Source organism: Malus domestica, chromosome 10 (genome assembly GCF_042453785.1).
Source record: "Malus domestica chromosome 10, GDT2T_hap1".
In the NCBI taxonomy this organism is placed as follows: domain Eukaryota; kingdom Viridiplantae; phylum Streptophyta; class Magnoliopsida; order Rosales; family Rosaceae; genus Malus; species Malus domestica.
The window spans coordinates 43,305,010-43,324,818 of NC_091670.1; the positions used below are offsets into that span (position 1 = coordinate 43,305,010).

Genomic DNA, 19,809 nt, shown 5'->3' on the forward strand with positions numbered 1-19,809 from the left:
TATAATGTACCCATTCTTCTTTATTAATGTACCACTTTGTTATATGTGAAATGTACCAATTTTTTTTGTAAAATGTACCAATTTTTTTAACACTATGGATACATTCTTTTGCCATTTATTATTTCTTATTTTTACATAGTTTTTATCCATTTATTCAATTAAAATGTTTGAATTTTTTATTACAACTGTTTCTAATAGTATTATAATGAGAGATTTTAAATTTATAGAATTATAAATCTCATAAAATATCAAACAATTAATGTCAAAACTATAAGAATATAAATATTAATAGTAATATAATGAGGTGTACAAAGTCAAGGGACCTTGATCAAACTTTGAATACTATTAAGGTTTTAATCAAAGAATGTTAAGGATTAGGGACCGCAATCAAATTATCCCTTATTTATAAGTAAAAATTTTAAGTTATAATCTTGTAAATGGTAAGCAAGATACTGAATTATGTTTCTATTCTTTATTAATATATCGTTGTTTTAGAAAATTGAGAAACTTTTGAATTTTGAAACCATTTAATTTAATTTTTTTCTTAAATAAAATTTCAATTAATCAAATGTTCCATAATGAAACAAGTTCAACTAATAACATGCCTTGATTTAAAAAAGGAAAGAGGAGAAAAATGTGTTAACCAAAAAAAAAAAAGAAGGGAGACATGAATGGGAAATGCCTAAAATATAGGGGTAATAAAGGAAATGCGCGATCTATAGGAAGAGTTAGGGGCGGTACGTATGAAGTCAGCAAATTTCACTTACATTTGCAGCTCATTTCGCATCGTTGTTCGAAAATCCCAAACCCCCCCCCGAGACTCGAGCCTCGAGAGAGAGAGAGAGAAACAAACTCGGGCACACTCAGTGAGTCAGAGCCCAGAAACAATAAAAACAGACAAACAAGAAGCTCCTCTTCCATCTCAACCTTGAATCTCACCCTTATCGACTCCATGAGGGAGGTCTCACTGCCCTAAAATGACAGCGCCTGCCCTCTCCCACGAAAAGATGGCCCAAAAGCTCGAGCAGCAGCTCAAGGAGGTGGGATCGAAGCTCGAGACCCATCATTCTTCCAAAGACGCTATCGTCAAGCTCTTAAAGGTTTTGCATTTCTCTAATTCCTTATTTTGTGTACCCAATTTCGCTTCTCTTCCAAGTTATTTCTCAAAAACTTCTCCTATTTCGGGAAATTGACGCTCTGTAAAGTTTAGTTATTTCTGTTTGGTTGCTAGGAGACCGGTGAAAAGAAAGCGAAAGCAAGTATTAGAAATTTTGAGTTCCGTTTACTATTTCTCTCTGCTAATTTCTCCCTCGACACTGAAATTCTCGGCTACAGGATATAAATTAACTAGTTCAGTTAGGGTTTAATCACCAATGAGGAGATTAATCATAGTTAGCCTTAAGATTTCAAATTATACTTCTTTTTCGGATTTTAGGGATTCAACCGAGTGTTCAGAGTGAAATTTCTCTGTATAGAAGTTTTAGTTATCTTAAATTTGAACAAGTTCGGGACAATTTCCCTGATTTAGGGTTAATATTCATGCCTTCGTGCTGTGTGGCTTTAGTGGTGGCTAGTTATGTCTGAAAGCGGCACATGTTTAGATGCGAAAGAAGTGAGTGGAAGAAACAAAATCGGGATTCCAAGTATTATATTTACTTGTGAGAATGCTCTAGATTTACTAGTGGGAAGATTCCAGAGTTTCTCGATAAACTGGGAAAAAGTACATGACTGGCAATGAAGTTAAATTATTCTCATGATTTGTTAAATTTAAGCACTTCTGATAAATAAACAGTTTTGCTAATTGTTTTGCAATGTGCCAACTATCAGTCCAAATGTGAAAGCAAATTGTACTCAATCTATGTGATAAATATTTCAGTGATCTAATGTAGTTAGAGGTTTGAACTTGGTAATGTTGGAAACTGGAGAATGGTGTTGCGCTTAAGAGGATCTTGATAGCTTTGTCAATAAGGTTTGCTCTCAAAATTATGGTTGCAGTGGCGCACTGGTGCTTGGTTAAGCTAGCAATTACAATGACGTTTGACTAAACGTTCTTTTATGTCTCATTGGAAATTTTATCCTGTGTTTGTGTACGGTTCTTTTAGTTTACTAAAAATTTGACTTTGTATATAGCTAGTAGTGGAACAGAAATATAGGTTCTTTATTCTGAATTGCAAAATGATTATAAGACTCATTGAAATTTCTATGTTATTTTGTATTTTCTCATGATGGTAAGAATAGATCTTTATGATTTTATTTTTTATGTTAAGCCATTGTTTCACTAATTAATGGGTTGGAATTGTTCAGTTTTAAACGATACTCAAAACACTCTTCTAATAATCAGTATATGGATGCGTACTTGCGTGACTTGTGTACCTCACGTGTAAAGTTAGGTTTAATTTATGCTACTATTATTGATTGTTTTCTTCCAACTTGCAGCAAGCTGCATCAAGTCTTTCGGACTTGGATCAATCACCTCCAGCGTCTATGTTGGAGTCAATGCAGCCTTTACTTAATGCAATTGTCAAGCCAGAGCTGTTGAAGCATCAAGATAGAGACGTCAAGCTTCTAGTTGCAACCTGTATTTGTGAGATAACTCGAATTACTGCACCTGAAGCTCCTTATAGTGATGAAGTGCTAAAGGTGCATTTATTTTATTAAGTCAACTGGTTAAAGGATATACTGTGTTTTCATTTTGTCAATGTGTACTCTCAGTCTCAACTGATTGTTCCGGATGTCTTTGCAGGACATATTTCACTTGATCGTGGGAACTTTTAGTGGATTGAAAGATACGAGTGGTCCATCATTTGGTAGAAGAGTACTCATTTTGGAGACTCTTGCCAAATATAGGTCATGTGTTGTAATGTTAGATCTTGAATGTGATGATCTGGTGAATGAAATGTTCAGTACATTTTTTGCGGTTGCCAGGTTTGTTTTTTTTTGTTTCTTTAAAATATTTGTACATGAGTTTGAGGAATATCTTGTTATCATATCCTCTATAGCATATGATCATCTCTCTAAGGTGGTCATTTCTTTTCCACTATATTTCATGAGTTAATTTACTTTGATTAAGTTACTTGAAGTCTATAATCTATGTTGCTATACATTTCCAAGATAATGTCTATAGATCAGTCTGATAATGGGCATCAATTGGTTGGTTATTTTTAAAATAGCTTTCCTATAAAACATGGAACAAAGATACAATACTTGAAACAAGAGAACCTTATCGCATAAAATGTGAACCCTCTAATAGAAAGTTAACATGGAATACAGCTAGTAGCAAGATATGTTATCTACTAAAAATGCCCTGGGAGGGGGGTGATTGTTGCTGTTCATTGATTGACTGAATTTCTTTCTTCTTTCTAAATGTTTATTACCGAAGGTATATTTTCCGCTTCAATTTAATAATCAACATTTCGAAATTTGTCATATGCAGAGATGATCACCAAGAAACTGTTTTCTCATCGATGCAAACAATTATGATTGTGCTCTTAGAAGAGAGCGAGGAATTGCGAGATGATCTTTTGTTTATTGTATTGTCTATATTAGGTCGTAATAGAAGTGTAAGAATCTTCTCTATTTTCTGGTCTATGGAATTAATTTTGTAGTTTTTCTGGGTCAAGTTACATTGTGTGCTGACCTTGTGAAATTCAAATACTAGGATATCACTGTGGCTGCTAGGAGGCTTGCCATGAATGTTATAGAACAGTGCGCAGGAAAGCTTGAATCTGGCATTAAACAGTTTCTTATATCATCAATGTCAGGAGACAACAAGTCTGAAAATCATCAGATTGATTACCATGAAGTCATCTATGATGTATATCGATGTGCTCCCCAAATCTTATCAGGAATTGTCCCATACCTAACAGGAGAGTTACTGGTATATACTAATCCAATGTCTGGCATTTCGTCTCTTCATATTACATTACATGGATATTTTTAGTTTGATGAATAAATTTAAAGTAAAATTTTGAACATCTGCAGACTGATCAGCTAGAAACTCGTTTAAAAGCGGTTAGTTTAGTTGGAGACCTATTTTCTCTGCCAGGCTCTACCATCTCCAAAACCTTTCAGCCAATCTTTTCGGAGTTCTTGAAGAGGTTGACCGATAGAGTTGTGGAGGTTCGCATGTTGGTCCTCCAACATGTCAAGAGCTGTATGCTGTCAAATCCTTTCAGAGCTGAAGCTCCCAAAATAATTTGTAAGTTCTTTGGAGCATTTGAGCTGCATGCTGTCAAATCCTTTCATATCTTACACCTGCTGATTTTGAGCTGGGTTAACATTTTCTAGCTGCCCTCTGTGACCGGCTATTGGACTTTGAAGAAAAAGTACGGAAGCAAGTTGTTGCTGTAGTTTATGATGTGGCATGTCATGCCCTGAATTCAATTCCACTAGAAACTATAAAATTGGTTGCAGAGCGCCTTCGAGATAAATCTGTATATACACTTGTCCCTTTTATCTTCATTTGTGCCCATTTAGTTTATTTCTCCATTTTCCGTAATGCTCCATTTTCCCTTTCCCAGCTACTTGTTAAAACGTATACCATGGAGAGGCTAGCTGAGATATTCAGGGTTTATTGCGCAAAGTGCTCTGATGATCCACTCCTATCCAGTGATTTTGATTGGATTCCTGGGAAGATTCTGAGATGTTTTTATGACAAAGATTTCAGGTAAGCCCTTCAGGGTTTTGGTTTTTAATAGGAAAGTTTGCATGGTCCAATATATCATATATATATGTACTCACATCTGTTATATATATTTTTCTGTTTCTATTGTACAGCATTATCAGTTTATGCTATTTGGAAAATGTTAGGAGGAACCAAGTAATGATAGGTTGTTCAAGATCTTGATGTATATCTAGTTCATCCCTGTTGTGAGATTTTTTATTTATTTATATGTTTATATATTTATTAGAGGTCGCACTTGGTGCGATGGCAAGTGCCTTCGCCCATGAGCGGTAGGTCTCGGGTTCGAGACTTGGGAGCAGCCTCTCCATAAATGGGGGTAAGGCTAGCCAACATTCACCTCTCCCAGACCCTGCGTAAAGCGGGAGCCTTGTGCACTGGGTACGACCTTTATTTGTTTATATATTTATTAAGAAAATTCTGGCTCACCCTCTGACCTTTTTTTTGTCAAATGGTTGATTTAGAGATCTATTAACTACTTTTCTACGTGATGATTTTGCTTTTTTTAACCAAAGTTCCTAGATCGAAATTGACTCAGGTTGTAATCTACTGATACTATGCATGGGTTGTCTATCACATTTGTTCTTGAGATTCAGGTTTTGTCAACTGCAAGTGCAGAAACTCAAATTGTTTACAGTGAATGGTCATGATTGTATTGATGAGCAACACATTAGATTTGTTGTCTAGTGGTAGCATTCATAGTATTTTATATTTTGAGGTTTTTCCACCTGCTACCCTCTTTTTGAGTCTGAATGTTGAGCATTTAATTTTTTAGCACTTCAATTTTGCAGATCGGATACAATTGAAAATGTTCTGTGTGAGTCCCTGTTCCCTCCAAATTTTTCCCTCAAAGATAAAGTTAAACATTGGGTCAGAGTCTTCTCAGGATTTGATAAAGTTGAGGTGAAGGCTCTTGAGAAGATTCTAGAGCAGAAACAAAGGTAAGTTGTCAAGGCTTGGATTTGATACCGAGTGACGACTTTCAAAACTCCTCTCAACTTTTTGATCCTGGTATTTGATGATTTGTGAACTGATTTTCAGGGGATTTCTTCTTGAATTTCAGGTTACAACAAGAGATGCAGAAGTATCTGGCACTTAAGCAGATGCATCAGGTTAGCAAATGCTCTGAGTTTGAACTGTGAAATGTCATATGATGTCCCAATCAAAGTGACTGGTTGTGGTTCAAATGCAGGATGGTGATGCTCCTGAGGTCCAAAAAAAAATTCTCTACTGTTTTCGTGTAATGTCACGGTTGTTTGCTGACCCTGTTAAGGCTGAAGAGGGTTTTCAATTTCTTGATCAACTGAAAGACGTTAACATCTGGAAGATTTTAACAAATCTTATTGATCCAAACACTGGCTCCCAGCAAGCTTGCACTTTACGGGTAAGGAGTAACTCACTAATATAATTGTATTGTAGTATGTTCCTTAATGATAAAAACCGGCAAATAGGGTTTGCACTAGTAAGGCAACCCATATCTGAAATCAAATGCCTCATGCTTTACTCTCATTCTGCCATTGCATCAACATAAAGGGTGTCAGTCTCACTACATTTGACATCTATAATTGTTACACCAACAACTGTAGCTAGTCAATACCCCCATCTCCAGCAGGGCCAAAACACACACACAAAGACAACTAATTTTCCGCTTGCTACCTATATGTATTAAACTTCCTATCATATCCTACCTTCATCAGCGCATGTCTATCCTCAACTCGTAACTTTACAATTCTATGATTAGTTGGGTTTGGAATACCAAACCTGAGTAGCCTCGTATAAGATATGATTTCTGAACCTAATGTTCTCTCAGCTTTCTTATTTTGTAGTAGGACATGGAAACTGCACGTCGATGTTGTATTTAAATTGATATTTATCCAAACGTTCCTTATTTGCAGGATGATTTGCTTAGGATTCTGGGTGAAAAACACCGACTGTATGAATTTCTTAGCACTCTCTCAGTGAAGTGTTCTTATCTACTTTTCAACAAAGAGCATGTGAAGGAAATTCTTCTGGAGATTCTTGTACACAAATCTACTGCAGATATGAAATATGTGCAATCTTGCATGAATATTTTGGCGGTAAGGATACAATTCTTACTATCTCTTTTGTAGATAAATCTGTAAAATGTTTGCTCTGATTACTATCTGCTCAAGCTAGTAAACCACACTTTTCCCCAGACCTGTGGATCGACAACTATGTCCCATACTCGTGCATACTTTTGCTTTCTAGTATGTTTATGTTATCTGTCAGGGTCAAAATTCTTTATCATTGAGATTGGAGGTTCTTATAGTGGTATTATCTTTGGCCTAATATATGATAGTTAGCAAGAGTTTCCAGTTTCATTCTCGGAAAATTTAATGTTATTTGAGCATTTTCAAGTCTAAATTTCGAATTCTTCTGTAATGTATTTTCAGATTCTTGCACGCTTTAGTCCATTATTACTCAGTGGGACAGGAGAAGAACTAGCAAATTTGCTTAACGACGATGATGAAACAATAAAAGAAGGGGTTCTGAATATTTTAGCTAGGGCTGGTGGTATCATCCGGGAGCATCTTGCAGTGTCATCAAGGTTCAACTGTTGGAATTTTAAACTATTAGGCTATTCCCCTTGTATTGCTCATTGTTGTCCTATATTTATCTTGCAGTTCCATAGACCTTGTATTGGAAAGGTTGTGCTTGGAGGGCAGTCGAAGACAGGCAAAGTATGCTGTACATGCCCTTGCAGCGATAACAAAGGACGATGGACTTAAATCACTCTCTGTTTTATACAAGGTTTAAGATTAGTGTTACTTTATGTGCACAATTATATCCTCTTAAGTTGTATAATAGTAAGATAATGTGAGCAGTTGGGAAGTTGATATTTCTCAATTTGCAGAGGCTTGTGGATATGCTGGAGGAGAAGACACATTTGCCTACTGTACTACAATCTTTGGGGTGTATAGCTCAGACTGCAATGCCAGTTTTTGAAACTAGAGAGAAGGAAATTGAAGAGTTTATAGTTGAAAAGATCCTAAAGTGCAATAATGTATGCCTCTCTAATTCACTGCACTTGTGATATATCTTTAATTTTATGACATGTTGATAATTTTTTTTTTTTGCATATGGATGCTTTACTTTTCAGAAATCAGGCGACAATAAAAATGCATCTTGGGATGACAAAAGTGAGCTTTGTTTGCTAAAGGTTGGTCAATTTTGGTCAATTTTATTTTTTATTTTTTGTTTACCGTATAGAACTGTGGGTTTAATTTCATTGTTCATATTTTATCCTCCAGAAGGAATTAGGTAACTTGTCCAGGATATAATAGTGTAAACAGTGACCCCTTTGATGTAATACCTTTTTGCATGCTCCTTATACATGGGTTTGCTCTTTCATTTTTTTTTTTTTTTTTGAGTTGTAGATATACGGGATAAAGACATTAGTGAAAAGTTATTTGCCTGTCAAAGATGCTCATGTTCGCTCTGGCATTGATGGTCTGCTGGAAATCTTAAGAAACACACTTTCTTGTGGAGAAATATCAAAAGACATAGAAACAAGGTAAGTTCAAAATTGTACATTTCCTGGTTCTGGTTGAATGAGTTTGATCAATCTACTTCAGTTTGTTGTTTGTAATATGAGGCATCAAATTTCATGTAAAATTTTTGTGATTTACAGTTCAGTTGACAAGGCGCATTTGAGGCTTGCTTCTGCAAAGGCGGTTCTTCGTCTGTCCAAGCACTGGAATCATAAGATACCTGTTGATATCTTCTACTTAACCTTGAAGACTTCGGAGGTGGAGTTTTTCCTCATAATATTTTCTGTATTACTTGCTGTATTTTTGTTTTTGTTCTGTTTTTCGTAGTACAAGTACTTGATTGTCATATTCATACAACTAGATGTCTTTTGTTTGTCTTTATTAATTTGTTTATTATTTTTGGTCTTGTAGATAAGTTTCCCTCAAGCTAAGAAAATTTTCCTGGACAAAGTTCATCAATACATAAAGGACCGGCTTTTAGATGGAAAATATGCTTGTGCATTCTTTTTTAACACATCTGGATCAAAGTCAGCAGAGTTTCAAGAGGTATTGATACTAGGGTTGATTCATTCAGATTAATTATCCTTGTTTTAGCGTGTTTATTGGCTGAAGTTTGTATTTTGTTTGTAATGGCAGGAGAAACAGAATCTCGCAGACATTATTCAAATGTATCACCAAACAAAGACACGGCATCTCTCCGTGCAGCAATCTGATGCTAATTCATTGACTGCTTATCCGGAGTACATCCTCCCATACTTAGTTCATGCCCTTGCACATCATTCTTGTCCTAATATTGATGAATGCAAGGATGTGAAAGCATTTGAGCCGATATACCGGTACTATATCCTGACTTAGATGAATTTATAGATACTTTCTATATGAAACCAGAGCTGAAATGATTGAGAAAATGAGGTGGAATTATTCTATATCTGTATTTAAATAATATCTTGGCATTATTTTATTGTTAATGCTCATTCTCACCGAGTTGTCATTTTCTGTATTTTACAGGCAATTGCACTTATTTCTGTCTATGTTGGGGCATAGAGATGATGATGTCAAGTCAGAATCTAGTAGCAACGTTGAAAAGGAGGACATTTCTGCTATAATCTCTATCTTTCAAAGTATTAAGTGCTCTGAAGATATATATGATGCAACAAAGTCAAAGGTTGAGTGTTAAACTTTTTGTTGATCTTCAATCATCGACCCCTCCACCTGTTTCAAGCTTACTTATGGGATACTTTGAAATTTGCAGAATTCACATGGTATTTGTGACCTTGGGCTGTCAGTTACCAAACTCTTATTCCCAAAGGAGAATGATTTACAAGGATTGCCAGCATCAATGCCTCTGCCTTCAATGTTGTACAAACCATATGAGAAGAAAGAAGGAGATGACTCTGTGGTAAGGGATCCCTTTTTCTTTTTAAGTCTTTTGCTGGATAAGGCTGGTAATGATCAAGAGCTGGTGCCTTGCCTATGTGTTGGGCATGCGGTGATAGATTTTAGTTTCAGGAATGAGAGATTAAACCCACATTTTAGACTTGAAAGTGGACTATTTCTTGCTTATGTACAAGAGTTGAGAACTCAAAATAAAATGACTTCAAAAGAAAAAAAAAAAAAACGTAAGTTTTTCTTGAGTTAAACTACTTGAGTTAAACCAACATTAAACTTTTCTTGAAATATTTGGCTATTTTTGATCATATGCTCAATTTTTATTATATCAACTTAATGCTTGTTTTTGATAGGCCAGCGAAGGGCAAACATGGTTGGCAGATGACAGTGTGCTGACTCACTTTGAATCTCTTAAGTTAGAGTCTAGTGAAACGGTATGTTGTAATACTGAAGAACACTTGCACTTTCTTGAAATATGCTGTGATATTTGGTACATTGACCTTTTAGTAACTGGTGCACTGTTTCTTTCATCACAACAGGGACTTTCAGAGATTGCTGAAGATGAGCTTCTGAAAGATGGTGAAAGAGATGGAGGTGAAGTGCCTTTAGGAAAAATTATAAAGCGCTTAAGATCTCAAAATTCCAAGGCTAAAAGGGCGAAAAAGAACAAAGCATCATCAACGGATGCAGAGAATGCTGAAAATAGTGTTGATATATTGAAAATGGTCAGGGATATAAATTTGGATAATTTGGAAAAACCTTCTAAGTTTGAGTCAAGCAATGGTCATGAAAATCTTCCAAGCAAGAAATCAAGAATGGATCTAAAGCACGAAAAGGAAAACAAAAGAAAATGTACTGATGCAACATCTGTCCCCGTTCCTAAACGTAGGAGGTCGTCATCCGCTCACAGTGCTTTCAGATCACCTAGAAGCACTTCCAAGTCTCCTCTAAGTGCTTCACTAGACGATGTAGACAATGTAAGAATTCTTTCATTCAATCCATCTACATGAATGCTAAGATTCACCACAGCTCTGAAAATAAAATGTCTATGCAGAGAAAACTGTTTCAAGGCACCGAGTCAGATTTGTTGGTTTCATGCTTCCGGAAGAATGCTACCTCTTCGTCACAACGTAAAGGCAGAGCCTCTGACCGTGGTCATAATGATGAGGCAAATGAAGTTGGAGAAGCCAGTGACCGTGAGGTGAGTTGGCTTCAACTTTTTTTTATTCAAAATGCATAACGTCATGGTTCTGTTAGCTGTTCAACATTAAACTTATGTTCTACGTTTATTGCAGGAGCCTAATGTACTGAAGGCTGACAAGGATGACCCAAATAGTGATTTCAACTCTCCTGCAGGATCCATCAAGAAGCGGAAAAGAAAGAGTATTGCCGGTTTGGCAAAGGTAAGTTGATTTACACCTTCCAATTCTACATCACAGTGGTGACGTCATTAAAACTGGCACATCTCCCTTTATTGTATCATTAGTATGTCGTTTCTGAACTGATGCAGTTTTCTATTTTCATCCTCAGTGCAAATTCAAGGAAAGTGGAAAAGATGTTGAGGACTTGATTGGTTGCAGAATAAAAGTTTGGTGGCCAATGGATAAGCGGTTAGTGCTCTAAAAGATAATATGTAGACACGACATGTAGATTGAAGCTTTCCTTTTTGCTGTTTATTATACCCTAAAACTTTCCCTTTCATTTCTAATTTCTGTCTTACTTAAGCAACTGCAACTATATGATTATGAACTAGTTTATAAGTAAGAACTAGTACATAAGTAAGCACTAGAATACTTATTTGGCTCAATTTAAAATCTACAGATTTTATGAAGGCACAGTGAAGTCATTTGATACGTTAAAGAGGAAGCATGTGGTAAGCTGCTCTTTCTTTCCCCTATCATCTTTTGGATATATGGATTACCCGTTGTAAATGTGCGTTTCAAATAATTTTCAATTGTTTATGTCATATGGAAGATACTATATGAAGATGGAGATGTAGAAGTACTTCGGTTAGAAAAGGAACGGTGGGAGCTCATTGACAAAGGTCGCAAGCCCACAAAGGTGTGAAGTTTCTATCAAAATTCTCTCTCTAGCTGATAGCGTTCTGCAGTTCTACTTTACATTTCCAGTAAAGCAACAAATCCTGACATAATTCTGACACATTACACGTTTCCTCATTCGCAGAAGTTAAATTCGTCAAAGAAATCCCCCTCAAAAGAAGTGTAAGTATGGTCTTTCTGATGCAAGCGTGTAGGTTATTTGTTCTTCAAAGTGATTTGCAAAATGTTTCTGGGGAATTTTTTTTAGCGTTGAATGGGATAGTGGTGTTGATGTCTATGGTATGCCATCTTCATTTTCTTCAATTTTATCATTACAGGTCCCCTGGTCAAAAGACTAAGCGTGCAGGTGGTTCGCGTGAGAACAAAAAACCAATTAAAATGTGAGTGAAGTTTGCATCCCTTGCTTATTTGTCTGATTCTTTTTCTTAATAATGAAAATTGTAAATGCGATTGGTCTCTGATTTTCTAGAGTTAAAAGGAAAAGAACACCAAAGAAAAACTCGGGCGGGAAGAAGGGCGTATCAAAAAGAAATCATTGGGGAAGTCGGGACAAAGATAGTTCTGAAGTTTCAAATGATGAGCCCACCCTTACATCTAAAGTTGATGAAATGGACTCAGGTAAGATTTCTCATCGTTTTTCATCTTGATGCCATAGTGCTTTTGGCATATGATATACCAATTTGTTATGGCAATGACATTCGATGCAAAGGTGTGGGTAAACCTGTAAGAATTCTGACATGTAATCAAACGTAACGAGTCCACGTTTTGTTTGCGTAAGTATTTTGTATGGCTGATGCATGTGAACTTCCCAGCCAGGCAGCCACTAGGAAGATATTTTTCTTGGCTTGTCTGAAAACAATTTCTTTTGCAGGTAGTTCAGAAGAGAATGCTGAAAAAGTGGATGAGAACGTGACAGATGAGGGGGAATCTGACGTGGAAGTGAAATCTGTTTCTGAAGGAAAACAGTTAAAAGATGCAGAAGAAAGCCCACATCATACCGAGGAATCTGCTGAAGAGAATCCTGGTTCCGAAGGGAGCCCTGCTGAAGACATGGACACTATCCCACAAGATGCAGAAAATGGAAATGAGGAGATGCAACACTCAGAAGAGAAAGAAGCAGATGAACTAAGTGGAGGGTCAAGAGAGGTTAACGAGGAAGATCCGTCAGATTCTGAAGGGATTCAAGAAAAAGATGATATTTCTGGCAGTCCCTTGAAACAGGAGAAATCCCATGTAGAGGCTTCAAGTCTTTCTGATGCCGGGGATGACGAACTTTCTGATGATGAGCCTCTTGTACTCGCCTCCAGCCTTGCTTTTTAATATGAAGAATGTTTAAGCTGTGTTAGTGGATTTAAAGTTAAATTTTAGGTTTTAATTTTCTTTTTCTTGTGTGCCATTGATGCAGAGCAAGTGGACGCAACGAGTAGTGAAAAAAGGTTCGAAGCCAGTGCGATAAGTGGTTGAGCCACTTTGTACGGCTTTACCTTGGTTTGGCTGCGGGGCTGTGTGTAATCTGTGCTGTTTCCATTTGGCATGGGCGGTGAAAGAAGAAAAATGAAGAATGAAGAATGAAGAAGGGTGGCCGGCAACATTCATGTAGAATGTAAAAATGACAGCGTAGGCATGTAATATCCATCCCACTGACTGTAGGTGAAGAAGTGTTAAAAAGCTTGTAACATTTTGGGCATCATTTAGCAAGTGACAGCACGGACTGTACGTACCAGACTTGGTAGTGGTTAGCTGATAGATTTTGACATGGGATTAATGGGCTCTACTGTAGTCTAGTCTAGTCTAGTCTAGTCGACGCTAGTTTACCGCCACGATTTGTGTTTTAATGTCCCTGACATGTACAGTAGGGTTTTATACTGGGATAATGGTTGGTTCTGTTTGTGTTATTCTTGCTTGAATCCTAATAACACCCGTGGAAGTGATAATTGGAGGGTTTTATTTTGTGCATTTGCTGCTTCTCGAGCAGTTGATCCTCTTGTTAATTACTTCTTGTCGTTGTTGATGGGGTTTCACGTGGACGTAGGTGGATTCATTTTTTCTGATTAGGTTTGGTTGCAGAGCCTGGGAAAATATTTGGAGTCCAGATTTTTTGTCAAAGTAACGTATTTTTGTAGTGGCCAAAGAAAGAGTCAAAGACTAAAAGAGCGTTGCAGTAATCATAGTAGACTAAGCCTTGATTAAACTAATCTAATCTTCATATCTTTTTGTCTAGTGATGCACGTGCAATTGTGGATCGGGAGGAGGGTTCACATGGGCATGGGCATGGGCATGCAAATTCTCTGTTGATGACGGGCACCCTTGAATAACACAAATTCTTGACCAACTCTACTCACCCATTCACACCTGTTGACTTCATTTTTGGTTTCCTAATACTAATTTGATACAGCCATCACCGCTACTCCCAACCAAATGTTATTTTCCTTTCTCAAAAACACGATAATTTATTGTCTTTTATTTATTAATGTAAAAGAATAAGAGGATTTTAACGAAAATTTTTCGGTGCTGTTCATTTTAACGAAAAATCACATTTTTACACAAAAAAAAGTCAATTCTGATACTATTCACTTTACTTTTAATTTTGTCCTTATCGTTAAAACTCAAAATTTTCAAACTCTTTTCATTAATTTTCCTAAAAAATAATTATATTAAATTCATCTAAACTACAATAACAAAGATTTAAACTTAAGCAGAGAAAAATGCAAAATATGAGAAGTAGAAATTTCGAAAGATAAATACTGCGTCAAGAGTCAGCTCATCAGACGGTCTCCACTCGTTCAATGGGATTAGAGCAGGTGTTGTTTCCTGCCATTGGTCAAATCTTGAAGGGCACGTGCCTGCGTTAATCCAGTAGCTGTCCAAGTGCCTAATTTTGGCGGTGAATAAAGCCAGAGGGAGAGCAATTCCAAGAAATAATTGGGAGAATTCGATATTAATTCTCCTTCATAAATCCTTGAAAATAAATCTCTCCTGCCTGCGTGCCTGGTAAGTCAAGTGATGTTAAGTGACTCTCTTTCTTTCTTTCTGTCTCTCTGTCTTTGGTTTTTGCTCTTCATGATATGCTTCCAAACAACTGCACTTGTTCCCCAGATATGATCCTACATATTAATTAATTTTCTTTTCTTTTTCTGTTTTTTTAGTTTAGTTTGTTGAGTGAGTGAGTGGTGGCTAATGGCTATTCTTTTCTTGCAATTTTTTGGTTTTGCTGCCTTTGAGTTTCTTGGTAATAATATATTGATATGAAATGTGAGATAGATTATCTGGTTAATCTAGTTAATTTGGTTATTGGTTGCTAAATCTAGCTTCTTTTTTCCTCTTCTGTTTTTAATTTTCTGCAAAGTCTCCGTCTTTTATTTTCACACACAAGTCAAGTGATATATACGTATATTATTTATGGGTTTTATTTTATGTGATCGATCTAAGATATTCTCGAATAATTACACAATTTTTCTCTAGTCCAAACCCTTTTGCATTACCTTAAATTAAATTAATTGTCAAGCCAATGTTATGTGGAATTGTTAGTAACTGCGCCTTTTCGTTTACTGAGTTTTTGTTCTTCTTCTTTCACAAATATTCTGTGAGGTTCCATGGAAATTGTTTGCATTTTGTAAATGTTTTGGTTCAATGCCCTCTGGATGGATGAATGCTGGGTTTCTTTTAAGGTTGGGTTGGGTACTTGGGAAGTGCAAAAGAGCATAATTAAGTAATATTCATTGGGTGGTGGTGTTCTCGTGCATTTTCTTTTCAAACTTGAAATGGTTAAATATGTCCGAGTCATGTGCAGAAGTTGGCAAATTTCTGGAAAGTGGAAAGGAAGTATGGCAGATTCATTGGGTTTGATAAAAGTTACAGTCGTGCAAGGGAAAAGACTGGTCGTCCGGGATTTCACGAGCAGCGACCCTTATGTTGTTGTCAAGTTGGGCAATCAGGTAACGAATTTGCTGTCCTTTTTCTTCTCAACTGTTTTTATGAAGATCGTAGTTATGCTTTAATACTATGCGCCCCCGCACGCGCGGAGACACAGATTCTTGTTCACAGACACACGGGACTTTCAGGAACTTCACTCTGAGCTGAAGTGCATTGGATTGTCTTCAGGGGAATTTGTGTAGCTGTCCTCATAGGCTTCCTTGATAAAGACCTGTCTTTATATTCCAGGAAGGATGAGTGTCAGTTTCCCCTTTAACTGACATTGAATCAAATTTCCGACAAAAGATGTTGAATGAAGGCAAAGTTATCTTCAATGCTTAATGATTACGATAACGAAAGGGCTACCTCGCTTCTTTATTGTTTAGCCCTTCAACTGGAAAGATGTTAGTTTTACAAACTGACTGAGAAACTTTGATATTTCACCCAGTCTTTACTGTAGCCAGAATAATATTTGAAACTCGATGCATGATTTCTTCTTATAGTTTTTCAAGAGATCAAATTACTGAAATTGATGGTATTAAGGAGATTGTGCTTTGTTCTTCAGAAATAAACACATGCTAAGATTATACTTGTTTTTCAATCACTCACACTTCAGTGATCTGCAGAATTGGAGTATCCTATTGTCTATGCTTCAAATTTCATGCATTGGGTTTCAATAGTTCAGGCATAACTATAGATTAGAATATCATTTCAGCGTTTCTTTTAGGGGCCTGTTTGTAAACAGGCTTATAGTATCTTACATATTAATTACTTTGGATGTGAATAAAGTTGTTTTACAATAAAAGTTGGAACCTTGAAGCGGCTCATTAATATTATCTGCACCAGGTGGCAAAAACCAAGGTTATCAACAGTTGCCTCAATCCAGTTTGGAATGAAGAGCTAAGCTTCTTCCTTAAGGAGCCTATTGGAGATCTAAGTTTGGTAAGTTAGGCATTTGAATTTGGTGGTAGCCAGTTCTTCTGATGAGCTTAATAGATTATGTTATGTTGTTTGGTAAAAGCCTGTGTTTTACCAAAATTAGACCATTAATTTTCCTTAATTTGTATGTATTTTGTTGTTTCAGTTTTGGTTTGAGTCCAGTTAATTTGTTTTCTATTTTTCAGGTTTTATAATGTTCACTGTTGTTTTGAAATCAACATTCCTGAGTAATTTGCTAGTGATTGATTATATAATTGGTGAAAATAACTTTGGAAATATTATTGCCATTACTACTCTTTTAGGCTTGTACGACATATGACCGAAGTGATTTTTCCATAGGAAGTGTTCGACAAAGACTTTCTGAAGACGGATGATAAGATGGGACATGCTCACCTCAGCCTTCAGCCTATAGTCTCCGCTGCTAGATTGAGCCAGATTTTGCGTGTTTCTTCAGGTGAGACAACATTAAGGAAGGTTGTCCCAGACGGTGAAAACTGCCTAGTTAAGGAAAGCTCCATCACAAGTGTAGACGGTGAGGTGGTGCAGAGTGTTTGGTTGAGGCTTTGTGATGTTGAGTCAGGGGAAATCGAACTGAAAATCAAGTTCCCTAATGCGCCGGTTGCGTAGTGCAGAAGTTAGGGTTGGCTTAGGTGTAGACCCTAACAATGGGGAGAAGAATTGAATCTTTATAGCATGGTCATTTTCTGTTGCAACTCCTCTAGGAATGCCAAGGAGATTGACAATGTAGTGGTATGAATTTGTACTAGCCCAAGGGGGAGCAGGTTGTTTCAACTTCTGATGACTCGTTAATTTGGAATCCTGTGCATGTATGAATGTATTGTAGGTTTTATGGCTAATGGTGTCATCCAATTCTTCTTTAATTATGTAGAAACTCAATTTTTCATTGTTTACTCGACTGATCTGAAAAAACTATTGCAAATGCAAATGTGAGGTCAGGCCAGTTGCTCAAGATAGTATACTCGTCTCTTCGTTCGGGTTTGAATCCACTCCTCTAATATATAGTATAGAGTAGTTTTGTGAAGAAGATAACATAGAAGAGTTCAGAATTTATTATTATTATTATTATTATTATTATTCGTTGTAGTGAAAATATTGTTTCTTTGTGACGGAGTTAAAAAAAAAAAAAGTAGAATAGTTTTGAAGACGTAAACCCAATAAGTTGAAGAAACACGTTTGGCCCGTTAAGTAACTCCAAAAGGTTCGGCCCATTTTATATGGCCCACTATTATATTAATAAGGGATGTCGTATTTGGGATTGGCGCGTAAATCGTAGTCGATGAGTTTGAGGAGGCTGAAAGTGACGGTGGGTGAACCGGCGAGCCCAAACCCTAACGTCGACGGTGACGATACCATCAAGGCCAAAAGGCAGACGGTGGTTCTGGGCAATGGAAGCGAAGTTGTGTTCATACCAAGACTGATTAGCTTCGATCAGGCTTGGAAATGGTTCGATTACCTCGACACCCAAATCGCTTGGACCCGACCCACCATTCGTGTCTTCGGCCGCTCCTGCCTCCAGGTCTCTCTCTCTCATGTGTTTTGCGTATAAATATGCCTTCTTTCTTCTATCAATTATGTTATCTTGGTATTGTGGATTGTTCAATTCTTGTTGCAAGATTATTAATGTGGGAATTTATGATGGTTTGCAATATGGTGGGAATGCTGTTTGGAAGTTGGGTTAAATACTGTTTATAATTCTACATGCCTTAATTGAGTAAGGGTTGATCGAAATTTGAAATTTGAACCCAATTAGTTTGTTGGTAATTTGGTTTGCAGCCTAGAGATACATGTTATGTAGCAAGCCCAGGACTTCCCCAATTGGTTTACAGCGGGTACCAGCCTCGTGCCTATTCATGGGATGGTCATCCTCTACTTAAACAAATCTTGGAAGCGGTAATACGATTCATTATCATAATAAATCCTACCATTATGGTACCGTGGCTCATCATGTGTTCGTTTACCTTGCTTAGGTCCATAAAGCTCTTCCTGGAAGCAGTTTTAATAGCTTGCTCTTGAATAGGTATAAAGGTGGTAATGACTATGTTGGCTGGCATTCTGATGATGAGAAGCTTTATGGTTCTACTCCTGAAATTGCATCCTTAACCCTTGGATGTGACCGTGAATTCTTCTTGAAGAAGAAGAAACCCAGTAAAACAGTCCAAGGTATGATCAACTGTTTTCTCAATTTGTTACTTAACCTAGTTTTCATTGTTTTTGTTATGGTTTGTTCATTTTGTAAGTACTGTTGACAGTTAACTACACATATAGCCACAAAAGTCTTATCCGCAGCAGCTTTCCATATGCACGACTAGAAGCCTAGGACCCGTTTGAATAACTGTCACCGTAATTTTTACGAAATAACATAAAACTTGCGGTGTAAATGCCAGAAAGAAGAGATGAGCAAGAACCTGCAAGTAAGCGCATAAAGAGGAATCATGCTGATCAGCACTCTTTCATGCTTAAGCATGGATCACTTTTGGTGATGAGAGGTTACACTCAAAGGGATTGGATGCACTCGGTGCCTAAGCGGTCAAAAGTAGAGGCAACTCGTATTAACCTCACCTTCAGGTGTGTTGTCGGATAGGTTATAGCCTATTATAGGATTAGAAGGAGAGTATTTGTTCATCTTGCTCTTTGTTTATTTTTATGCATTTGATGCAGAAATGTTCTTGAAGAACCTGGTGCGTCTGCGGCTAAGTAACTTCACCACATCGGTACTTTCTCCTAAGGGAAGAATGCAGAGCTGATTTCTTGGCCTTTTTGTTCTTTTGGGGCCTTGTATGTTGGTTAGTTATGAAGATTGTGGATGTCTTGTCTGTACCAGTTCAGTTGGTATGTGCTCGTATGTAAGTATGTATGTATGTTATATTTCTTTGGGGTAAAACAGGATTTACAATGCTCTGTTATTTTTCTCAGCTTTGTTGCTTGGCTGGTAAGGTCCTTTGCCCTTGTGAGTGAAAGAGTGCGGTAGATAAAGCTTGTTAAGAGTCTTGTTGTACTGTGAGTTTGCTGAAATATCTTGAAGCAGGTACGATTGGGTTCTATATGTCACACTTTTTGACTCTGGAGTTCCTATTTGACCTCTTTTCTAATTTAAGTGCAAATGAATATGTCAAAATCAGCGCGACCAAATAAATAGAGTAGGAAGGATTGACATATTCATGTTTGATTGATGCGTTTCCAAGTATTTCTGAGATGAAGCAGTGCAATGCTATTAGTTTTAGTTGTGGGACGCCTAACATCACTGCATGATCTCGACTGCAATAATTTGTCTGTTAATTTGTGGTTTTTTTTTTTT

The 19,809-nt window shown here is 36.9% G+C and overlaps 3 protein-coding genes across 6 annotated transcripts; all 3 read left to right on the plus strand.

Annotated features, from left to right (window-relative positions):
* The first annotated feature begins 745 nt into the window (after positions 1 to 745).
* LOC103446819 (sister chromatid cohesion protein PDS5 homolog A) lies at positions 746 to 13,598 on the plus strand. 2 transcript variants are annotated; one of them, XM_017335145.3, is made up of 34 exons: positions 746 to 1,100; positions 2,437 to 2,640; positions 2,744 to 2,925; positions 3,434 to 3,560; positions 3,659 to 3,877; positions 3,982 to 4,198; positions 4,288 to 4,433; positions 4,521 to 4,666; positions 5,473 to 5,622; positions 5,745 to 5,793; positions 5,874 to 6,065; positions 6,577 to 6,759; positions 7,096 to 7,250; positions 7,327 to 7,453; positions 7,557 to 7,706; positions 7,803 to 7,862; positions 8,080 to 8,216; positions 8,334 to 8,451; positions 8,605 to 8,739; positions 8,830 to 9,029; positions 9,202 to 9,358; positions 9,446 to 9,592; positions 9,936 to 10,016; positions 10,122 to 10,559; positions 10,637 to 10,783; positions 10,878 to 10,985; positions 11,113 to 11,192; positions 11,404 to 11,455; positions 11,557 to 11,643; positions 11,767 to 11,804; positions 11,960 to 12,022; positions 12,112 to 12,260; positions 12,514 to 12,935; positions 13,048 to 13,598. In XM_017335145.3, the coding sequence occupies exons 1-34, from the start codon at positions 978 to 980 to the stop codon at positions 13,096 to 13,098; spliced, it is 5,040 nt and encodes a 1,679-aa protein (XP_017190634.3). In that variant the 5' UTR covers positions 746 to 977; the 3' UTR covers positions 13,099 to 13,598. The 2 variants fall into 2 exon arrangements, with proteins under 2 accessions (XP_017190634.3, XP_017190635.3); XM_017335146.3 differs by having other exon boundaries at positions 12,121 to 12,260.
* A 751-nt stretch (positions 13,599 to 14,349) lies between these two features.
* On the plus strand, positions 14,350 to 17,350 carry LOC103446820 (protein C2-DOMAIN ABA-RELATED 11). Of its 2 annotated transcripts, XM_008385965.4 has the most exons (4): positions 14,350 to 14,633; positions 15,433 to 15,577; positions 16,401 to 16,496; positions 16,833 to 17,350. In XM_008385965.4, exons 2-4 carry the CDS (start codon positions 15,467 to 15,469, stop codon positions 17,118 to 17,120), a joined length of 495 nt encoding a protein of 164 aa, XP_008384187.1. In that variant the 5' UTR covers positions 14,350 to 14,633; positions 15,433 to 15,466; the 3' UTR covers positions 17,121 to 17,350. The 2 variants fall into 2 exon arrangements, with proteins under 2 accessions (XP_008384187.1, XP_008384186.1); XM_008385964.4 differs by lacking the exon at positions 14,350 to 14,633 and having other exon boundaries at positions 15,178 to 15,577.
* A 396-nt stretch (positions 17,351 to 17,746) lies between these two features.
* On the plus strand, positions 17,747 to 19,562 carry LOC103446822 (DNA oxidative demethylase ALKBH2). Of its 2 annotated transcripts, XR_011571991.1 has the most exons (6): positions 17,757 to 18,030; positions 18,288 to 18,404; positions 18,482 to 18,674; positions 18,899 to 19,079; positions 19,173 to 19,343; positions 19,428 to 19,562. XR_011571991.1 is itself a non-coding variant. In XM_008385969.4 (5 exons), exons 1-5 carry the CDS (start codon positions 17,791 to 17,793, stop codon positions 19,210 to 19,212), a joined length of 771 nt encoding a protein of 256 aa, XP_008384191.3. In that variant the 5' UTR covers positions 17,747 to 17,790; the 3' UTR covers positions 19,213 to 19,562. The 2 variants fall into 2 exon arrangements, 1 of the variants encoding a protein (XP_008384191.3); XM_008385969.4 differs by having other exon boundaries at positions 17,747 to 18,030; positions 19,173 to 19,562.
* Positions 19,563 to 19,809: the final 247 nt, after the last annotated feature.

Bases quoted from the DNA above. Each gene is read 5' to 3' on its own strand.
- LOC103446822 (XM_008385969.4), top strand. From the start codon at position 17,791: ATGAGTTTGAGGAGGCTGAAAGTGACGGTGGGTGAACCGGCGAGCCCA. The intron at 18,405-18,481 runs GTAATACGATTC...TACCTTGCTTAG, and splicing joins TTAAACAAATCTTGGAAGCG to GTCCATAAAGCTCTTCCTGG. The intron at 19,080-19,172 runs GTGTGTTGTCGG...CATTTGATGCAG, and splicing joins CGTATTAACCTCACCTTCAG to AAATGTTCTTGAAGAACCTG.
- LOC103446819 (XM_017335145.3), top strand. From the start codon at position 978: ATGACAGCGCCTGCCCTCTCCCACGAAAAGATGGCCCAAAAGCTCGAG. The intron at 7,707-7,802 runs GTATGCCTCTCT...TTTACTTTTCAG, and splicing joins AGATCCTAAAGTGCAATAAT to AAATCAGGCGACAATAAAAA. The intron at 9,359-9,445 runs GTTGAGTGTTAA...TGAAATTTGCAG, and splicing joins ATGATGCAACAAAGTCAAAG to AATTCACATGGTATTTGTGA.
- LOC103446820 (XM_008385964.4), top strand. From the start codon at position 15,404: ATGGTTAAATATGTCCGAGTCATGTGCAGAAGTTGGCAAATTTCTGGA. The intron at 15,578-16,400 runs GTAACGAATTTG...TATCTGCACCAG, and splicing joins TTGTCAAGTTGGGCAATCAG to GTGGCAAAAACCAAGGTTAT. The intron at 16,497-16,832 runs GTAAGTTAGGCA...ATTTTTCCATAG, and splicing joins CTATTGGAGATCTAAGTTTG to GAAGTGTTCGACAAAGACTT.